At 35.7% G+C, this 21,153-nt stretch overlaps 4 protein-coding genes across 4 annotated transcripts; 1 reads left to right on the top strand and 3 right to left on the bottom strand.

Moving 5' to 3' along the window:
* Positions 1–36: 36 nt before the first annotated feature.
* Positions 37–3,914, bottom strand: LOC130935757 (uncharacterized). Its single transcript, XM_057865639.1, has 6 exons — positions 3,473–3,914; positions 3,246–3,364; positions 2,889–3,152; positions 2,269–2,387; positions 1,189–1,294; positions 37–839 (listed from the first exon to the last, which is right to left on the bottom strand). The coding sequence occupies exons 1-6, from the start codon at positions 3,699–3,701 to the stop codon at positions 285–287; spliced, it is 1,392 nt and encodes a 463-aa protein (XP_057721622.1). The 5' UTR covers positions 3,702–3,914; the 3' UTR covers positions 37–284.
* A 2,191-nt stretch (positions 3,915–6,105) lies between these two features.
* LOC130935281 (uncharacterized) lies at positions 6,106–8,831 on the bottom strand. Its single transcript, XM_057864967.1, has 7 exons — positions 8,288–8,831; positions 8,117–8,194; positions 7,874–8,016; positions 7,695–7,765; positions 7,269–7,364; positions 6,594–6,686; positions 6,106–6,477 (listed from the first exon to the last, which is right to left on the bottom strand). The coding sequence occupies exons 1-7, from the start codon at positions 8,690–8,692 to the stop codon at positions 6,395–6,397; spliced, it is 969 nt and encodes a 322-aa protein (XP_057720950.1). The 5' UTR covers positions 8,693–8,831; the 3' UTR covers positions 6,106–6,394.
* A 214-nt stretch (positions 8,832–9,045) lies between these two features.
* On the bottom strand, positions 9,046–13,531 carry LOC130935280 (ATP-dependent Clp protease proteolytic subunit-related protein 3, chloroplastic). The gene is made up of 10 exons (XM_057864966.1): positions 13,108–13,531; positions 12,803–12,904; positions 12,170–12,292; positions 11,982–12,041; positions 11,467–11,563; positions 11,308–11,381; positions 10,148–10,201; positions 9,971–10,054; positions 9,755–9,876; positions 9,046–9,338 (listed from the first exon to the last, which is right to left on the bottom strand). The coding sequence occupies exons 1-9, from the start codon at positions 13,414–13,416 to the stop codon at positions 9,781–9,783; spliced, it is 999 nt and encodes a 332-aa protein (XP_057720949.1). The 5' UTR covers positions 13,417–13,531; the 3' UTR covers positions 9,046–9,338; positions 9,755–9,780.
* A 2,191-nt stretch (positions 13,532–15,722) lies between these two features.
* LOC130933558 (uncharacterized) lies at positions 15,723–16,199 on the top strand. The gene has a single exon (XM_057863189.1). The coding sequence runs from the start codon at positions 15,723–15,725 to the stop codon at positions 16,197–16,199; it is 477 nt and encodes a 158-aa protein (XP_057719172.1).
* The last annotated feature ends 4,954 nt before the right edge of the window (positions 16,200–21,153 follow it).

Here is a 21,153-nt window from a genome sequence, read left to right as displayed (position 1 = left end):
GTTACGCAGTCAAATGTTAAATCCTACACACGATGATACTAGGCACAAGACCTCTTGCGAGACACTAATTTTTTATTAGTTTGCTTTCTTTTCATCTTTGGAAAAACTAAGTTCACCTCATTATGACCGAGTCACCATTTGAATACACCCTGCGATAAGCTGATAGTAACCGATCAGCCAAAGGCACAAATTGGCTAAGTTACAATTTATCCGCAACTATATTAGGCTACACAAAATTAATTTTAATCCATAACATTACATTCCAAGTTACATCTATAAATATTTTAGCAGTGAACGTAATTCCACGGCCGTAACAGGTTAGCTTCCAAATACTGTTTCCATGCCTTCAAGGGTCCTATCTCTCTATTACGACCGGTAGAGTTTTTGGTTTCATTAGTCATAAATATGCCTCTAGCAGCGAAAGACATTAGCTCCATCTGATCCATGTAACCTCGCATCCTGTTTGAAAAACCTACTCCCCAACGCTGATCACTATGAGATTCCTGAGGTTGAGGGACACTTTTATTTGGGCCAATAATGGTTTCTTCTCTCTGTTTAGAATCATCGTCGTCTGCAGACATGAAGTTACCCATTCCAAATAATTCCCAATCAACCTGCTGCAAGATTCCAGATGCACGCATAGAGCTGTGTGAAGAGCGAGCTTGGAACTGCATTTCTTGCTCCACTGCTAGTGTGTCAACTTGGACCTTCAGTTTGTGTAATTGGTCACCAATTCTTGATGCTACTGCATCATATAATTCTTTTCGTGGCATGTCAGAAACTTTTTCCGCGTTTAGTATATCATTGAAATTGATTGGATCACCAATTAGAACTGTAACCTACAGAAAAAAAACATGCCAAGACTATGTTGGGAGGTTTTCTACTGAATATATAAAATATAAACACTTTCGAAGTAAACACTTCAACAATAAAGAATGAATTGGCATGCCATGAAGAAACTTTTTGTAGTTTAATATCTTGATCATTTTTCTGTGGTGAGAAACACAGCCAAAGCCTAGGTGACAATGAGTGCATTAGTAGCAGGCAGCAGAGAGCAATTTGGCCTTTTTCAATTTTTAAAAATTAATCAAATCTTCGTACCTCTTTTTCGGGTATAAAGATAAATTCCATTCACAATCTGCATGGCAAAATTTCAGATATAAAAAAAAAGACTGCAATAGTGCATACCATTTTGCCAATTTTGGGAAAGTTAGCACCTATTGGCATGATATCTTGCATCCCTGTATGTACAAATGGGACAACAATAGGCAGGCTATCTCCATCCAGGACCAACCTGATGGACAAAGTTTATGTCATGATACATGTTTAAAGTAGACACACAGGCATAGTAAAGCAATGAATACAAAACAAACATTCAATGTTGAACCCGTAGTTTGGAAACAACAAACTTCTAGAAGATGAACAGAAATACAAGTCCTGAAGCCCAGAGGTAATGAATGACAAAAGTAAGATAGAAGAACCATTTATTCATATATATTACTACATAATACGTGATCAACTATCTGTAAATTACTTCCACATTTAAGCAAGCTAGCACCCAAAAAGACAAATATATATTTATCCAATCCAATATATAAACATTGATTTAAACATGTTTCTTTAAAATATGATATATGAACACACGGATGTATTCTTGAAGGATATAGAAAACTCCAAATTATAATGATCGTGCATATAAAATAAATCATATTTCCGCAAACCAATATTAAAATCTTAAAGGAGAAAAACTATAAATATTGATCCTTAAATATACTTATGAGTTGTCAATACACAATAACAGACCTAAACACTGGAACAGGTCCAGTTCTAATGATCTTCACCCTTAAATTTATTGCCAATCTCAAGTAAATAACACAACAGAAAAGAACAACGTATTCACAACATACTTAAACATTAAGAAGATATGCTCCCATTTGAATATAGGTAGGCAATGGATAACAAAATAAATCAGACAGACAATTTTAAAAACTCTTATAGATACTTCAAGTCTCTAAATCAGAATAGAAGACCAAGGCTGGCATTCAAATCAAAATCTAAGTGCAATATTTCTCACTTTGTCATTCTCCTACCAACAAACAATTTCAATATTCTCTCCCACACAAATTATTAGCTCCATCAATAATTTCAACCATGATACTATATACCATATAAAGAAAGTAATGTAGTCAAGAAACAAACAAAGTAGGAACCAGTATTAGCAACTTTTAAGTTAGTATTCTACTGCATAATAATATGGAAGATTGTTACCTCCCAACACCTCTTTTTGAAGATCCCAAGGTTTTTCCACCATCCCGGGAGCGGCTTCCTTCAGGGAATATGTGAACCCAACCACCATGGTTCAACTTTGAAATGGCCATGTCCATTCCCTACATAGGATAAGAACTTCAAGTTCAGACTGGAGAGCCAAAATAAAAAGACCGCAAAAGGACAAACTATAAATGACAGAGAGTATGATGCTTTGTCAATTACACTTCAAAATCAATAAATTAGTTTTCAGTTTTCAGGACAAAATAAGAAGACAAAAATTCACTACAGATGAAAACAACAATGAGATTTTAACTAACACATCCGCACATTTTAGCATAAGTTCCCTATGATACTCAAAACATCAAATCAAAGACATAATACTATAGGATGCATGCTACGGTGAAGAGGGAAAATGGTGAAGAGATGAAGATTCACCTCCATAGATAGTTAGAGACCTTTTTAGGAGAATGTGCCATTTTATTTTTATTAATTTTTTAAAATAAATTATACACACTACTCTTCATTCTCTTCACACAAACACCTCTACATCATAGAATTATCCATTCTATAGAACCACTCAACAAATAATGTTAAAAGATATTATCATGTGTTGGGTATACCTTCTGATAAATACCATCACCACGAGAAACTGGCAATACTTTTACAGATCGAAAGAATGCCGAAGTTACAGGGTTTTTGAAACATCTATCAGTTGCACAGAGTGTCCATCTGACGTTCTTAGCGTCCAATAGAACACTAGGAGGAAGCAGCGAAGCAATAACAAGCGGGTCGTCCATGGAAGCAACGTGGTTGCTGACCGTGAGAAGAGGTTTACCCTTAGGTCTATGCAGCAAAGCATCATGGAGTTTCTCTAAGCCATAAACCTGTTCTTCCACAACCACAATTAAGTCAGATCAAAGCACCAAAAAGCACGCGAAAATTTTCAATGCCACAGAACAGAAGCTGGCAAGGCATACCTGAACACGGTTCAATCCATTCATGAAGACATGACAGACATTTCCAACAACAGGAACAGCAACAGCTTGCATCATACGAACAAGAGTGGATTCTTCTTCAGAAAGGAAATCCTTACTCACTGTACAATAATAAGAAACGAATCATTCACCCTTTCAGTGTCAAAAATCGAGCCAATTCCTACACAATAATTGAACGGGAGAGAGCAGAATGGTAATTGAAGACAGACCTCGTTTGCGGTAGAAAGAAGAGGAAGAAGGCAAGGAGTCCCTGCGGAAATCGCGAAATCGGTTGAGCCAACGCTGAAAGGTGGAGGAGAAGTAACCCTGGGCGTGGGGGATGAAGGCATGGCGGCGGCGCCAATGGCGATCGACGGCGACTCGGAAGCGGTCCCTTAGCTGCAGCTGTAGGGAACGGGCCTTGCCTTTCCAAACATCACCGCGATCGAGACGGTGCATCGGTAAGTCGGTGACGGAGCAAGAGAGAGAGAGATACAGAAAATCTCAGAGCGAAGAGAACAAAATTAAAAAAAAAAAAATTAAAAAGAATCAAGAAGTGGTTAGGAATCGTGCGAGCAGTTGCAGAGGCACTAGTAGCGAAAGCGCGAGTGTAGAACGAAGGGGGTTTTGATCAAACTGCAGCGAGTTCCACCACTGCTCCTTTTTAATTAGGGTACGCCGTTAAGCCGCTGGCGTTCAATATTTGTTTACTATTTTAAGTTTTCCGTATTCCAATATATATTAAAAAATATAATTTTAATGACAATGTATAAAATAATTTTATAAGTATATTTAATTATGTATTGAATAATTATTTTTTATATTAAATAATTATTTAAAAATAAATATAATTATATAATTGTATAAAATATTTTATATTGTTAATATATTAAAATTAAATTTATATATTAAAATATAAAATATATATTAAAAATAAATTAAATTATATAATAACTGATTTTAATTTTGATAAAAAAATTTGATTTTAATAATTAATTTTAATATATAAATAATTATTTTTCTGTTACTGTGCCTGCCATGTGTACTTCTTACATGGATGGAGCCCGCTTTTTTAAAGTCTTTGGATAATGAAATGATCCATGTGGATAGGATAACCCTCTCCAACAAAAACATGACACGTCGCACATCTTAATCTCCCATTTAGGGGTGGGACCTGAAACGAGAGATATTAAAATATTTATGATTGTATTTCGTCAGCCATTGCGATATCTTCCTTAATTGTCATCAAGAAACAAGAATCTAATTAGCTTGTAAATTCTAGAAGAATCTCTACTCTGCTTTGAAGTAGTTTTCTTTGTTGTTATTTTGTTAGATAAATTAGACGACTTTGAATTTTAAATTTAAATATTATAACACCACAACATCACAATTGATATACACACCAATATAATACTTAATTAAGGGTTTATATTCACTACTTAACATTTGACAAGATTCGAATCTAAATGCAGTATATTAAGATTTCGTTTGATAAAATTTTTATTTTTTAAAAATAATTTATAAAAATTAATTTTTAAAAGATCATTTTTTAAAAATATAATATTTTTGTTTAGTAAATCAAATTAAAATAATTTTTAATAAATACAAGAAATAATAATTATGTTTGATAAAAAAAATTAAAATTTAAAATACTATAAAAGACATCAATTTAAGCATTAAATTTAAAAATTAATTAATATATAAAATTATATTAGATTTTTAAATTTTGAAAAGTACAAATCAACTTTAAAAAAAAAGACCTTAGTTACTTTCAAAAGTATTTCAATCTTTTAAAAGCTACAAGTACAAGCACATTATCTTTATGATTTACCAAACACAAATGAGGAGCTTGTACTTTTAAAAAAGCCTAAGAAATTATATTAGACTTTTAAATTTTAAAAAGCACAAGCACCTCTTCAAAAAAATTTACCAAACCAAGACTAAAAGTGAGAAAAATAAGATTTATCAATTGAACTAAAATCTTTTTTTTGTCAGGTGAATTAGACAATCTCTAATCATAGGCATTACTCATGCACAACACATCCACACAACAAACTCACATACATTATATTGGTTCATTTTTAGGTTTATTTTTCTTTCTGTGGAACTTAAATCTAGGTATGGTTGTTAAAGAAGTATATGATATGCCACTCAACCAAGCCTCCAACTACAATTGAACTGAAGACTCAACGGATGCTTAGAAGAAGTTAGCAATTTAGGTTTGGTTTGGTAAAAATTTTTAAAAAGATACTTATGCTTATGCTTTTTAAAAGCTTAAACTTCTTATTTTGTGTTTGGTAAATCAAAAAAATCATATATTTGTGCTTGTAATTTTTAAAAGATTGTGGTACTTTTGAAAATACCTAAGATAAAGTTTTTTAAAATTAATTTGTGCTTTTTAAAATTTAAAAATTTAACATAACCTCATATGTTAACTAATTTTTAAATTTAATACTTGTATTTATGTCTATTATAATACTTTTAAATTTTAAAAACTATTTTACCAATCATAATTATTATTGCTTGTTATTTACTTGTGTTTATTGAAAATTATTTTTAATTTGATTTAGTAAATATAAATATTATAACTTTTAAAAAATCATCTTTTAAAAATTAGATTTTATAAATTATTTTAAAAAGTAAAAACTTTACTAAACTAGCTACGCCTAGACTCGTTTTGGGCTTTTGAATCTTTTGTACACATACTTAGTCCATTCGTTTAATATGGCCCGTAGTTATGTAGGGATCTCACTTTTCACCTAATCTTAGCCTAAATTACTGAGAATTGAAGAGAACTACCAAATGACCAAAAAAAAAAAAAAAAAGAAGAGAACTACCCCGTCCAAAAAACAAGAGAACTACGACGCAAAATCAATTATAGGGGAAGAATTCGAGTAGAACTCATGTAACATTTGTAGTATAATAATAGCGTTTTGAAGAGCAGAGACTTGGATGCCAAGGGAAAACAAATTGCTGCGCATAAAAAGTAGTATTTGAAGTTTTGAACAAAGCTATAAAATCAATTGACCCATCAAATTGGTTCGTAATGCACTTCAATTCTACGTGTAAGCTTTGGCAATCTTCATTTATATCGAGGATGGTGTACGTTGTGAAGTCAGTTCTATGTCATAGTTATCCCCAATACATCATCTTCAACATATGAATATTTGATAGTTTGGAGATTCAGACCCTACATTCAAGTAGTTCACATCCACAGCAACTTCCCCGAGATCATCTAGAAAGGAAGAAAATGGACATAACATAATTAGTAATTCATCCTTAACAAAATTTTGAGCTAACAAATTTCACTCTTAGAAAATCAGCAGCATCCAAATGAAATGGAACAAAAACCTTCATATATAGTCCTTGCGAATTTTACATAATCTGGTATTAGATCTCTGTATATGATTCCATCTGGACGAGCATCCAACACTACCAGTACACCTGTTCAAATGAAGTTGAGGCTATAAATTATTAATTATCCTAGAAAGGATATAAAGCATGGGGATTCTGAGTAAATCAGTAAATCACAATTACTCAATGTAGGGGTCTCATAACTTCATTTGTGCAATGCAGTAAAACTTAAAAGAGGAATATCTTCAAGTAACAACAGAAAGGTACAGAAGACTGTCTAATGTGGTAATGAGTGAATGACCTGTATTCCATTTCACTTTTCCCTTTAAAATTTGGATTTAGCTAACTTGTGCCATAAAGACATATTTTAAATATACAATTAACAGAAATTTTTTAGAGTTTTTGAAGTATTCATTGCATTAGAAATGTAAAAAATATATATATATATTTCCAATAACTTTTATAAAACATTTCTCTTTATGGTGTTTTTAACCTATGTTCTTAGGGCACAAGTTAGCAAAACCCTTAAAATTTAGGCTACATAGGCCAACAATTTGTTCAATTTAACACAGTAAGCTATATAGTGCCAATAACGTCTAATAAATTCCAAGACCAAAAGGGAGCTAGGAAACAAATAAAAAAATGTGAATTGTGTGGATATGATAACTTTACCTGGTGCTGCCCAAGACTTCGGAGAATTGCCGGGTAAAGGAGCCAGCCAAAGAATATTCCTCATGTTCATTGAATCACCATATGTCACATTGGACCCTGAAACAAAAGGATCACAGTATTAACAATAAAGAAAAGAGTAAGACAATTGGCCATCTAAAATATATGTCACTCATTTCACAGTGAGCAACAAAAAGGTACACAGACCACTCTACCCAAATCATGTCCTCTCCCTCGCACACAAGTGAGCACAAAAATAACAAAGCACTCCCCCAGAACCAGAAAATATAACACAAGAACTTAAAAACATAATGTAGGCATACAACAAATTTGAAGATAAGATTAACAGGGAAAAATGTAACTTGAGCAACACTCACAAGTCACAACAAATTATACATGTGGGGGAAGTATGTAGTAACTAGTATGTACCTCTCTGACAGTAACCTAAATTGTAAGGAAAGTCTAGTTTATCATAAGCAGGGTATTCCCTCGCATGGAATCTGCAAAATATGAAATTGCTGCATCGTTAACTCGGGAAAACATAAATCATATCCAACACAAACAAAGAATATAAAAGAGGACAATATGAGAGAAAGGTATTAACATACAAGATACCAAGTCTACCAGAGTCAAGGGCCAGAAACATGTGACCATGGAAGAGATCAAAGCGGTTCAAAGCAACATCTAAGCCAATAGATGGAGCTCGAGCAGCAATGAGCTCGAACAAGAACTTCATGTACATATTCAATTCCTACAATTTATTATAGAAACTGAACATGAATGATAATACTATTCTGGTAATTCTCTTGTCTATATACGTAATATAAGTATAATCATTGTGTTGAGCAAACCTCATTAATGAAAACCCTGCCATAGGGAGTTCTAGTGAGCTGACAGCGATCTTGATTTGATCCTTCAACGTCAGGAACCTATGCTATAGCAAAAACCAGTCATTAATTAATTTGAAATAAACAACCGTGACAGTGTGAAATGAAACCGTTGCTAAACGAAAGAAAACTGACTAGAATGGCGCTTGGATCGAGGAGGCGATGAATGGCTGAGGGGTCACCGCCGGAATCAACGGCAAGGCGTGCGAGGTCCAAGACGGGCTGCGGCGGCCACCAGATGAGGCGGTCATCTTTCTCTCTGCGGTTGGAACCGATGAGAGTGGCGGAGGCGAGCTTTCGGTGACGAGGCTCCGGGGAGAAAGGAACGAGGAATTTGAAGCATGAATTGAGGTCACGTGCAACGAGAGGATCGACTGTTAAGGATTGAGATTTGGAAGAAAGAAGAGACAATAAGTCAGAGGGTTTGGCTTTGGGGGTGGAAGCAGGCTTAGAAAAGAATGGTAATTGTGGGAAGGAAGAAGCCGTTAGTGAGAAGGAGACGAAGAGTGTAAATCGCAACGCGAGGGAGGGATTATTCATGTTCGTCCTCCCAACGAACAATTTGAATCGCCAACACCAACAGTAAGTAACAGCTCATACTCCCCTTCAAGGCTTCAACTAATGTTTCGGACATTACCTCTTTTCATTACTGTATGGACAACATAGTGTTTAGTCTATGGAGTATAGTATACGGAATTGGTAGTAGCATTACACACGTTATTTTTAAACTGTTTTTTGACACATGAAACAAATTAAACAAGTGTTGAAAAAACGTCTTTGCCAGTTTTACTATTAGCAAAAAGTATGCGACACAACTAGTGTGCAAATATCACTATTCAATTGAAATGGAAGTGAAGCAGCACATGATTTATAGGGATAATCTCACCAGTTCATATCTGAAACGATTTATGAAAACAAACATTACAAAATTTGCATGTATTACATTGTTTACTAAAGAGTGTCAATCCCTATGTAACAGTGCACAACTGAGGGTAGGCAATCAATAATATCCGCTCAGAACCAATCACTATGGCCTATAGAGATGAACAATCTGAGTCTTTTTTTTGTCTTTTCCTTTGTTTTTTGGGACATTCTGAATGATATCTCCATCATAATTGGTTCTCTGTGAATAGCTGTAGAACATTTCCTTGACAAAGGACCCATAGACAACTATCTATTGTGAAACCTGCAAGGGAGCATCATAAAACTTCGGATCAGATCCTACATCAGATAAATGAACTAAATTAAAGAGAATCATTTGCCAAGTAGAAAAGGACACCAAGCTATGGCTTTGAAATTCAAGAAGAATTACAGTCAAATTGTTCAGTCTACAGCTCTTAAAACGGGGTATACTTTTTAATTTTGCGTAGACATTTATAACAAAAACGCGCCAAAAATAGCACGGCTGTCTTTAAATAATTAAAAACAAATTATTGCCCCTTTTTTTAGCACCTTATCCCCCTCTTTTTACCCAAAGATAAACTTCAGAACATTTTTTTTCAGTAATTAAAACAATTGCTTTCTGTCAGTAACTCTTAACCATGCAAATAAGTGAAGAAATTTGAAATCAATAAAAGGTGAACCAGAAATGAATTCACTTACATGGTAATACAGTCACAAAAGGGGAACTAAAACCCATCTACAATTTTAATACCAGCTCCCTTGTCCCAATCCTCTGGAGCAGATACATCGGACATAATCTTCTCCTGGCCACGCCAAAGAATCTGGATACAGTATCCAACATTGGTTTTGTCAGCAACACATGCTCAAGAGCATAGACGCAGTAAGACAACAAACCAATGCAAGTAAAGCACTTACTCTGTCAATGACCCCAAATTCCTTAGCCTTTGTTGCATCCATATAATATGGTCTCTTCATCACATTAGCAACTGTTTCCTCTGACTAGTAATTTAGAAAATGAGAAAATGACAGAAACATTAGATTCAGCCTAAACACTGAATAAATTCAACAACAGCACCCATGCATGGTACTCACATTTCCAGTGTGTTTGGCCAGTAGTTTAATCAGAGTGTCCCTGTTTACTATGACCTGTAGAAAAGGTTGCAGAAACAGTTTTCAAAACATAATTTAGGGTTCACATAAGTTTCACATTTAGCAGCTATGTATAGTATACAAGAACAAGAAAAATGAATGGAATAATTGCTGCCACATATTTGGGGAAATCTGGGATAAGGAATTGCACCAAGAGTTCGCATTTACACAGGTGAGTGACAATTAACTAGAAACTATCAAAGTGGAAAGGTACTCAAATTCACACTTAAAATCTAATTAGAAAAACCAAAAATGAAAATTTTTCCCAAATGTTGGGGAAAATATGCAACAAGAGAATTCCATAAAGAGATTACATTTTAAATTATTGATAAAGAAAAAGAACTAATGATAAACAAGAAGATAAGAATTGAAATTGAAAATAGAAAATAGAAAACAAAAGAATAGCTTGAAATTGAATACAACGAGAATCACTCAACTTTTTTATCCAATTTCTTGATGCAACAAGAAAATGACTCCTCAACCTAACTTGCCTAAACCATAGTTTGAGAATTGAATCGTAGGTAATCACTCAACCTTCTATACCAATTTCCCGATACAACAAGAGAGGGACTCATTTAACCTCACTTAATCACACCATGGTTTTATTATGAAACCAAAAAGTGCTTTGGCACTCCTCTGATCGCTCTATATGACAACTACAATAGTTTAGGAGGTATTTATAACCTCTTATTAGGTTAAAAATAAAGAAATTCTTAATCCCATAAACATAAAGCCAAATTTAATAAATGAATAAACAAAATCAAAATACATCAAATTAAATTGAACATTCTAAAAATATAAACTCAACTTCTAAATAATACTTGAATTCTTCATATTACGAACATTTGAAGCGCGTATCAATTATATAATTTAAAAGACATTCAATCTCTTGAGCTCCAATTGAAATGACTATAAGCCTCAACATGAGCAGTGTGTGTGCAAAAAACTCTTTTTGAACAAGAAAATCAATCCCAGAGAATCAGCTGTATTGTGTGGCAGTATTAAATTCCAATAGCAATGGAAAATATATATGGCAGCACTAAGTTTGTACTCACTTATGATGAAAAAAAAATCAATGCAGCAAACAAACAAAATGGACTAACCTCCTTAGCTCGTATAAGAACATCACTAGCAGGCATCAAACCAGATGATGGAATACGAGGTTGCTGAATCATGGCTGTAATCAATAGAACAAATTTAAACCTGTGAAGAATTGATGAATGGCAGCCACAAACTTAAAAACAACATGATCCACAACATACCTTTGGCATGTGGCATCATGAAGCGTTTACCAGGAGACCCTGCAGAAAGTAGCAGACAGGCTTGACCTATAGCAGCTCCAACAGCCACGGTGTGAATCTGATCATGACACAAAAGCCAAAACAAGGTGAAAGATAAATTCAAATCTTAGTGAAGTGAAAAATCCACAGCCCAAAGGGTGAAAAATTTAAACATTATTTGACAAATAAATCAACAATAATATGTAAGTAATATGTAACTATAATATGAACTGTTGTACATAATATGTGTGCATTATAATAGAGCACACAAGGTTCTCTAACCAAGCTACCAGTAGCATGGATCATCAATACAAATATCCAACAGTTGACACTCTCCATTACATAATTACATCACTCTTCACATTTTGCAAAATCTAAAGAATCTCAGAATCTTGTTTCAACATGTTATTGGCAAGTATGAACCACCAATATGATAAAATACGAGAGTATACAAGTAAATCACCATGCAAGTGTATTCATGATGAAAAGAAACAGACCTCGTTTTGTAACTGCATCATTGCATCATAAATGGCAAAACCTTCTGTCTCCATCCCTACCTGAATGCAACAACTCAAAATGCATGAGATAGAGAAGTACTCAATACCAAAACTACAGAAATCAGAAAGAGAAATGGAACATGTTCATATCCATTAAACTGCAAGCTGGAAGACAATCTAAAGCTTACCGTCTCACCATCATCTCGTGTAGTACCAGTGGAGTTTATGTAAATGAATATTGGTTCTTTAGGATCCATCCATTGCAGGTACATCAACTCTGCAACAATAAGCTCTGTGACAGCTGGCACCAACTGAGACAGAAGCATTCAGAACAGGTCACACAAATTGCTACTATAAAGTATAAAAACCAACAGAATCAATAGGATGCACTACTCGCAACATCTCGGCCTCAACAATGCCACACAGACAGCATAGTCGTGAAAATGATGCGTCAAAATGGGATAAAATACATGACACTTCTCCCCCACATTTAGGGAATGGATCCTCTCCAGCGAAGAAAAAACTAGATGGTGTCAATTGTGATCTCTCACCCTTCATTGCTCTCTCTCTCATATTTATTTTTGGCCACACTTATAAAATTAATGATGAGAGATCACACTTCATTTCCTCAAGTGTTAAAAAAACTGGAAAGGATCCATTTCCCCACCATCATACCACATAATTCCAGACTCTGGAAGTAGCATTCAGGCAACACAACCATTCTAGCTGGGAGGCATTGTTCTTATCAATAAACAGTGTTACAAGCAGCACAATTGGACAAGTGAGAGAATACAAAGACCAACGCATAACTGAAAACTTACAGGCATGCCAATGTAAATAATTCTGCCATGGAGAAGCAGCGAAGGCAAGTCAGGCGGCGGCCTTCTCGGCCGGTGTTCATTGTACGAAACAGACCTTTCCACCTAATCCAAGCAGAAACACAAAACTAATATCTAGCAAAGCATCAAGTAAATTTTTCATCCAAATTAACAAAATTTAACACAAATCCATATATCTCCCAATCCCTTTCACAGCGGAAATATAATTTTCAAATTCTGAATTTCCAATAGCAGATAGCATGTTTACGCTAGCATGAAAATAAAGGAAAATGAAAAAGAGAAGTTACTTGGGCGGGAGTGGCCATGAGATTGGGGGAGTCGAAGACGTCCAAGTAAGGAGGGGTATCGGAGTTGAGAGGACGGTTGAGCAAGGTTTCAGGGGAAGTGGCAGCTACGGAAGCAAGCTTGGAGAGAAAGGGGTCATTAGGGTTGAAAGGGGGTATTGGAATTTTGGATTTGCTTGTGGCGTTCACCGAAAGAGAGCAGCATCTCCGGCGAAGAGATTGTTGGGGCTGTAAGGAAGAAGAAGAAGACGACGACGAAGACGAAGTGGGAATGGAAGAAACCATGGGTACACGCAAACACGTAGCCATCATTTTTTCCGGCTACAATTCTCCCTCAGCCTCACCTCAACACTAGCAACTCAGCGAAACACGCAAGTGTGCAACCGAACGGCTGAGCCAATCTCAACAGTGTTTGCTGCATTCAAATGTTTTTCAATAATCAATATTAATAAATGATAACCACTTTTTTTTAATAAATAACGACGATTATTTTTTATAATAAATAAAAAATAAAGGTATTATGAGCTTTTTTAATTTTAATTATAATATTTATTCTTAGTGAAATTCTGTTCCGAACTGAAAATCTGAATTTTTAATAGGTCTGATACAACGAGCCTAAAAGTATCACGCTATTTTAATGGCTCGAGCTGAAACTATCTTTACTTTTTAACCACCTTCCAAAATTATATGAAGTGGGATCTTTCCCACAAACCTATACATTTATCCCCTATTTTTTGACTTAGATACGGAATATCTTTGCAGGTACCATTTTCGCTTTGAGGATTCTGCCTTGCCATCTTGCCAAACCGATGGACACCCGATCCACCTACACCTCAAAAAACGAGTTAAGTCTCAAAGTAGTCCGTGAAGTTACACTCAAGTCTCAAAGTGGTCCTTGAAGTTAATACTTAATAATTACAAATTTTTATCTTCGAACTTGCACTCGGAGACTCATACTAGTTCCTAAAGCATTTTTCATCCATCGGAATACTAAAACGACGTCGTTTTGTATTTATAAAAAAAAGGAAGAACGAAAAGAAAACATGAGCCTTCCCTTCCCCTTCCCCAACCCGAGGCCCTTTTCCTTCCCCAACTCGAGGCCTCTGTCGTCTCCTCTCGCCGTCTTCCATCATGGCGCCACGCCGCTCGCCTTCCTTCCCAACATAGTCTCTCGTACTCTTGTCTCCTCTCTGTCTCCCTCTACCTCCCAGATCCCTTTTATATTCCTTAATCTCAAAATTAATTCGTCACTGCATTTCTTGTGTAAGTTGAAAGAGATATTCGAGCAAGCCTATGAGAAGTGTCGCGCTGCTCCCATGAAAAGTGTTTCACTGGGCCCTTGAAAAAGTATGATTTTGATACCAAAGTTGGCACCAAGGTCAGTTCGCTTCGCTTTAGGTTTTTTTCGATTTTTTTAACTGCAATAGAGTTTGTTTTGTCACTGGTTGCATAAAATTTTGAACTCAATAAATGAATTTTGTAATTTAGATGGAAGATGACTTTGAGTTGAGTTTATTAAAAATGTGTGTATTGAGTTTATTAAAAATGAGTACTGGGATTGTTTACTTAATGTGTCTGTAAAAAGTGATGATTGGTTGTGTATGAAAAAAACCAAAATAAAGTATTGGAGGAATTAATTTTGGAGAGAGAGAGAGAGAGAGAGAGAGAGAGAGAGAGAGAGAGAGAGAGAGAGAGAGAGAGAGAGAGAGAGAGAGAGAGAGAGAGAGAGAGAGAGAGAGAGAGAGAGAGAGAGAGGGAGGTTGGGGAAGGGGGGCGTGAGGTGTAGCGCTGTGACGGAGGCCGGAAAAAAGCGACGACAGAGAGGAATGGAAAGAGGAAGGGGCTCAGGTTGGGGAAGGGGAAAGGGAGCCTCTGGCTTTCTTTTTTTTATAAATACAAAACGACGTCGTTTCAGTGTTCCGATGGACGAAAAATTTCTTAGGGACTAGTATGAGTCCTTGAGTGCAAGTTCGATGATGAAATTAGGTAACTATTATCTTCAAGGACCACTTTCAGACTCGAGTGCAATTTCATGGACCACTTTGAGACTTAACTCCCTCAAAAACACTCTTTGAACCTTCAAGTACCGTCCTGAGCATCGGCGCCATCTGTGGGAACCGTGAGATTCTGGCGACATGGCAGATGTTCCTGAGTAGCAACCTCTTGACCACCCAAAATCCAATCACCACCACTAGCTAGAACAATCTGAGCCCCAAGACCATGGCTACCCAACCTATGGAAAAGTGACCAATATGGTGCACAACCACGTAATACGCAATCAACCGAGACAACAATCGCGAGAAGAAGACTGTCGGTCTAATAGAAGCAGGTCATTTGGCAGTCTAGGTGAAGACACAAATCGTATAATTCAGGAACTTTGCCATCGAGTGTAAAGCCTGGAAGGGAGAGTCACCACCAATGAACGTTATCAACCTGAGCACACTAGTGAGGTGATCTCTCAGATTGCCTCCCGGAAGGAACACAGAGCAAGGACTCCAGATCTTCATCACGGAAGGCGCAGGAACCATAGCCGCTCCCGAGAATCCGATCCTTACCGAAATGATCACGGAGAACAATGCCAAAGGGACCCCAAGCGAAGGAGGCACAAATATGTGGTAATGGGAGCCACCCCATTCACCAAAAAGGTCTTGCGATTCAGGTTACCAAAAGGATTCGATAAATCAACCGACATGAAGTACAATAGCATTGAGAACCCCCAGGAACACATAATGACTTTTGAGGCAACGATGAACTTGGAAGGCATCGTCAACGTTGTCCGATGCCAGGCTTTCTCGATAACTCCAGCTGGCACGGCCATCAAGTGGTTCAACATGCTTTCGAACGGCTCGATTTCTTGCTTTGACGATATCTCTAAGAAATTTCTGGCACAATTCACCACCCGAATAGCCAAAGCAAAGTACCCGATCAGCCTCCTAGGCATCACTCAACACCCGGATGAGTCTACAAAAAAATATCTTGATAGATTCAACGACGAATGCCTAAACAGACTAACCAGTTCGGTGGCTAGCCTGTGCCTAACTAATGGCCTGATAAATGAGGACTTTCGGAAGCACCTCACAACGAAGCTTGTTTGATCGATGCATGAGATTCAGAGCATAGCGAGGGAATACATAAATGACGAAGAAGTGAGCCAGGTCGTGGCCGCCAATAAATGGCACGACGACAATACAACACCTCGAAACAACCCCCTACCCAAAGACACGAACGAGGAACAATTTAAGCCAAACACTCAAAATTGACCCCTACAGGTGGGAAAATGTACAAACCATACCCCCTACCAACCCTGATCACTGAGGTATACCAACAAATTGCAGAAAAAGTCGTTCTCCCAAAACCTAGACAGCTAAAGGAGCGCACGGAGGGCAACAAAATCTTATACTGCGACTATCACGAGGGTACAGACATAGAACCCAAGATTGCTTCAATCTCAAGGACGCCCTCAATAAAGACATCCGAGACGGCAAACTCTCTAAGTTTGCCAAAATCATTTGAGAACCTAAAAGAACAAAAAGAGATAGGTCGCTTGAATAGAAGGGACAAAACCCCAGAGGAATAAAAACCATCTTTTGCGAAAACCTAGATGCCGACCTGACCATAGTCCTGAACGTCATCACGGGTAAAAACGTTAACGAAAAATTCAAATCTGCACTGAAAAAGGACCTCTGGATATTGGTCGTTGGCCCCATGAGGAAGAACCCTCCTGAGATGCCGAACATCACCTTATCCTATGAAGATTGCCAAAACGGCATGTTGGAGGAAGACCCCGAGTTCATCATGTCAGCCAGGGTCGGTACCAGAATGGTGAAATGCATACTAATAGATACAAGAGCCGATTCCAACATCCTCTTTAGAGGATCCTTCGACAAATTGGGTTTTTGAAACGAGGACCTACAGAATCACCACAATGGAGTAACCGAGATCGGAGATAACTTCATCAAGTCCGACGGTTCTGTCATGTTAGCAATCACAATCTGGGCTAGCAACCAGAAAAAGATCGTGCTTTCTGAGTTTGTGGTACTCAAATACTCCATAACCTACAATATTATCCTTGGTAGTAAGACAATCAATGATCTCTCTATGGCCATATTTACCAAGTTCTTAGACATGAAATTCCAAGCAAACGACAGAACAATTGGAACCATCCACAACGATAGAAAGGTCGCAATCGAATACAACAACACAAGCCTAGCACTCTAAAAACGGTTTCGCAATGCGGCAGGAATCTTTCTCGCCGAGCTAGACGCACGGCGAAATGACCTGCCGAGACTAGAACCGAAGGGAGACTTAGAGAAGATGCAAATAGGGCAATACAGAGAGGAAGTCACTTACATCAACAGGAATTGGTAACGTATCTTTTAGCATTTTTTTTCTTTTTTTATACTTTGATTTCCTTTCACACTTTTAAAGGGCACTCTTTTCTACCCAAAGCAGTGGGAGGTTTTAACAAGGCCCTCACCTTGTAAACATTTTTTTTCATTTAAGTAAAATTTTCATTTTTTTATGAGTAAATCCAAAACGTTAAATAAAACTCGACAAAACGGCTACTCCGGAGACTAATCACCATCGAGGCCAATAAAACGAATATCTAAAGTTAACAAAACTAAAATATCAAAACGGCCCACTAAGAGGCCAAAAAATAACGTTTCGCTTTCCAATGCGAGATTCACAATCTCCTGAACCACGGAAAATCAAACTCAATTAGTGTGAAGACTAAGCAAGCTTATCCTTACACTTCATGGACAATCGTTCTAAACATGGCGTTCAGATTCTTATGGCCCAATACAACTAGCCCAAAATCATTCCCACCATCCTAATGGCTCGGGACCATCTTTATCTCCTAACTATCTTCCAAAATTATATAAAGTGGGACTCCCTCTCACAAAAATAAGATAACCAGCAGAGTTTATAAAAGAGAGTATCCCATCACTTTTTCAGGTATGACCTACTCTACTCTATACACTTATCGGTTATCTCTCTAACTCTTTGACTCGAATATTAAAATGTTTTTATAAGTACCACTCCTTACTTTAAGGATTTTGCCATGCTATCTTGCTGGACTAATGGGCAACTATCCACCTTCATTTAAAAAAAAATACTTTTTAAAAAATACTGTTATGAATAAATTCATTTAAAAAAAATCTATATTTATTACTTCCTCTAATATAGCATGAGTTTTGAAAAAATGGAAATTATAATACTTCTAATATATTTTTTTGTATTTTTTATATTAAATTATATATTAAATTTTAATAAACAAAATTATTTAAATTTTTATCATCATAAATATTATATTATATAAACATTTTGTCGATTAGAATAATAAATCATTCTTAATAAATATATGACCAAAATTTATTTAATAATAAGGAGTGCAAAAACTCTTGATAGCAGAGCTTTTAAATAACAGCTATTATACCATTAAGACATTACTGCTCGAAAATAATTTTTAAAAATTATAAATATGAACATAATTATCTTAAAAATCTATCCAAAATAAACAACACTTACATTTTTTTCCCCCTTTTTTTCAACATTCTAAATACTTAAACCTTTCTTTTTTTTGGTCGACAAATACTTAAACCTGAAACAACTAGATATTGTAAGCCAGTCACGATTGTAGGGGGATTATTCTTTTTTTCTTTTTCTTTTGGACTAAAAGGGACCTTTTCTTTTTCTTTCTTTTTTGGTCAGGAAGGGACCTTAATTTATAAGAAAGCACAGCAGGAGCAAATGTAAACCCCATTATTTCGGACTATATCTATAGGCCACAGAAGCTTTTGTTAGTCATTTCAGCATGTCCATTAATGCAGGAGGGTAAGGCCTCTGGCAGTATCATGACCCTAAAACTAAAGAAACCTTTCTTTCTATTTGATTCGTAGTCCAAAGGGAAAAGCCATGAACATAAAAAAAAAATGAGATGAACTGGAACAAACCCCTGACCAAAAAAAACAAAAAAACATCTGGAATAAACCGTGTAAAAGTCATTATTAAAAACAACAGTGCAAAAGTAAAATAATTTCTCTAATTATTGTAAGGTGCTCGTTATGGTACTTATATATAGTTATTTAATTTATTAAAAAATAATAAATATTAATAATCAATTTAAAAATATAAAAATAAATAATTTTTAAATATTTAAAATTTATCATAAAAAGTAAGTTTGGTAAATTCGACACCAAATTTATAAACACTAAATAATTTGCTTTATTTTATTTAGTCATCAGTTCCTTCTTTCTGCTTATTTTATTTAGAATTGAAAAGACGAAGCATTATTTCTAATATGTCAAAGTGTGAGAAAAACAAAAATACAATAAAATGAATATGAAGTTCCACTTCATTCTATCAGAAATTTTAAAATGTGGAAAAAACGAATTTTTTTGTCAAAATAGATTGTACCGTCTCTAATCTTAAATATCATTGAAATATAAAATAATTTTTTTGTCTATTTTTTTCATTTTTTAATAGTTTATTGTTCATATCTAGACTTATCGAATATAAATTCACTCTGCATTTTTATTAGCGGACAAGTTATATTCAAAAATGGACCATGTAAAATCGGCCCAACAATGACAAAACTAGCCTACATGCCCTCATCCACAAAGTCGAACTGACTTAGATGCCAATGAGCCGTAGCTCACACGGCATTCCGCCCCTTCCTCATCTCAAAGGTCTCGGGTTCGAGTCCTACCAGCTGCAATCGAGAAGAAAAAATTGGTAAGTATATGAGGAATGTGTGGGTGTGTATTGTGTACCTAGAATTGGGGATTGTCCAATCCACCGACCCAAAAAAAAAAAAAAAGAACTGACTTAGATACATGTCCTCAAATCCATATCAACCAAACTTGGAGAACACATTAATGCAACCTTAGTACTGTGGTTATCACCACTAAAGGAATAATCACCCATGATTTCATAAGTCGTCTTTAAAAAATGATTAAAATTTACTGTTACTTTACAAAATATTCTAACATTTAGATTTTTTTTTTCAATTCATTCTCACTTTAAACCTGTTTAAACTTTGCTGACTTAGTCATTAGAATTTCTTGCAGATACTCCCACTGTCTATTCAAAAAAACTACCATTCCAGATTTCAGATAATACCTTAGAACGCTTACCTATATACATGTACAATGCTCTTTGCATGATGTAGCAATTGCAACAGAGTAATTCCAAATTATAATTGTGAGGTAAGTATTAAATTCAATAAAATTACATCCATTAATTTCGTGGAGTAAACAATCAAATTGGTCTGTGAAAGATCACGTGATCTCTATTTTGCTCCCCAAATTTTTTTTTGAATAAAAATCATTCCTGAAAGATTTTAAACTAGTCACATTAGTCCTTCCGTCAATTCCATCGCTAACCCGTTAACAGAAGCTGATGTGGAACATTAAGATCTATGTCAACACACCCTCATATATCCCAATTGTCTGCCAACACGATAACTTTATGAAATTTCGTCAAATTAATCCCTATCTAATAAACCCTAATCTCTATCTAATAAATCATAATCCCATCATAATGCACATATACCCCCTTACGTTGGAGTGAAGTTACAGAGGTTCAGATATTAATATTAGAGGTTGCCGGTATGATGGGTGGTGGAAACGGAAGTTGTCGTTGTGGGGCGTCTTCTCACTCACTTGGTAATTATGGGTTCAGCTCGTTTATGGAAAGAAAGAAGAAGACATTGATTAAGAAATCTATGACTTTAGAGAACCTAGATAAATTTTCATGCACATCAAAGATACCGAGTGAGTTGTTTTTATGAATTCCTTCATCTTCAATATTCTTACTAGTTGTGGGGGGTTTTCAATTATAATAGTCCTTAAATTTCTGCAGAAGGACAACCATTGTAACTTCCTGAAGCGGGTTAATGAAGATGTATATGATGGAGAAAATGGAGATGCAAAAACTGATGCAAAAGTTGAGAGCAATCATAATGAGTGAAAAGTGAACATTGTATGGAGAACAGGTAGTTTGGAAATAGAAGTCAAGTTTACAAGAATGCTAATAACCTTTATGTTC

Source organism: Arachis stenosperma, chromosome 6 (genome assembly GCF_014773155.1).
Source record: "Arachis stenosperma cultivar V10309 chromosome 6, arast.V10309.gnm1.PFL2, whole genome shotgun sequence".
In the NCBI taxonomy this organism is placed as follows: Eukaryota; Viridiplantae; Streptophyta; class Magnoliopsida; order Fabales; family Fabaceae; genus Arachis; species Arachis stenosperma.
The sequence above is the reverse complement of the archived record's forward strand: the minus strand, read 5'-3'. Positions and strand labels throughout refer to the sequence as shown.

Excerpts from the sequence above, each read along its gene's own strand:
- LOC130935280 (XM_057864966.1), bottom strand. The coding sequence starts at position 13,416 with ATGATGGCTACGTGTTTGCGTGTACCCATGGTTTCTTCCATTCCCACT. Across the intron at positions 11,382-11,466 it reads CATGATGCCACATGCCAAAG|CCATGATTCAGCAACCTCGT; the intron begins GTATGTTGTGGA and ends TATTGATTACAG. Across the intron at positions 10,202-11,307 it reads TTCTTATACGAGCTAAGGAG|GTCATAGTAAACAGGGACAC; the intron begins GTTAGTCCATTT and ends CCTTTTCTACAG.
- LOC130935281 (XM_057864967.1), bottom strand. The coding sequence starts at position 8,692 with ATGAATAATCCCTCCCTCGCGTTGCGATTTACACTCTTCGTCTCCTTC. Across the intron at positions 8,195-8,287 it reads TCGATCCAAGCGCCATTCTA|GTTCCTGACGTTGAAGGATC; the intron begins GTCAGTTTTCTT and ends GCTATAGCATAG. Across the intron at positions 6,687-7,268 it reads GAAGTCTTGGGCAGCACCAG|GTGTACTGGTAGTGTTGGAT; the intron begins GTAAAGTTATCA and ends TCATTTGAACAG.
- LOC130935757 (XM_057865639.1), bottom strand. The coding sequence starts at position 3,701 with ATGCACCGTCTCGATCGCGGTGATGTTTGGAAAGGCAAGGCCCGTTCC. Across the intron at positions 1,295-2,268 it reads TCAAAAAGAGGTGTTGGGAG|GTTGGTCCTGGATGGAGATA; the intron begins GTAACAATCTTC and ends TTTGTCCATCAG. Across the intron at positions 840-1,188 it reads TTCCCAAAATTGGCAAAATG|GTTACAGTTCTAATTGGTGA; the intron begins GTATGCACTATT and ends TTTTTTCTGTAG.
- LOC130933558 (XM_057863189.1), top strand. The coding sequence starts at position 15,723 with ATGGGAGCCACCCCATTCACCAAAAAGGTCTTGCGATTCAGGTTACCA.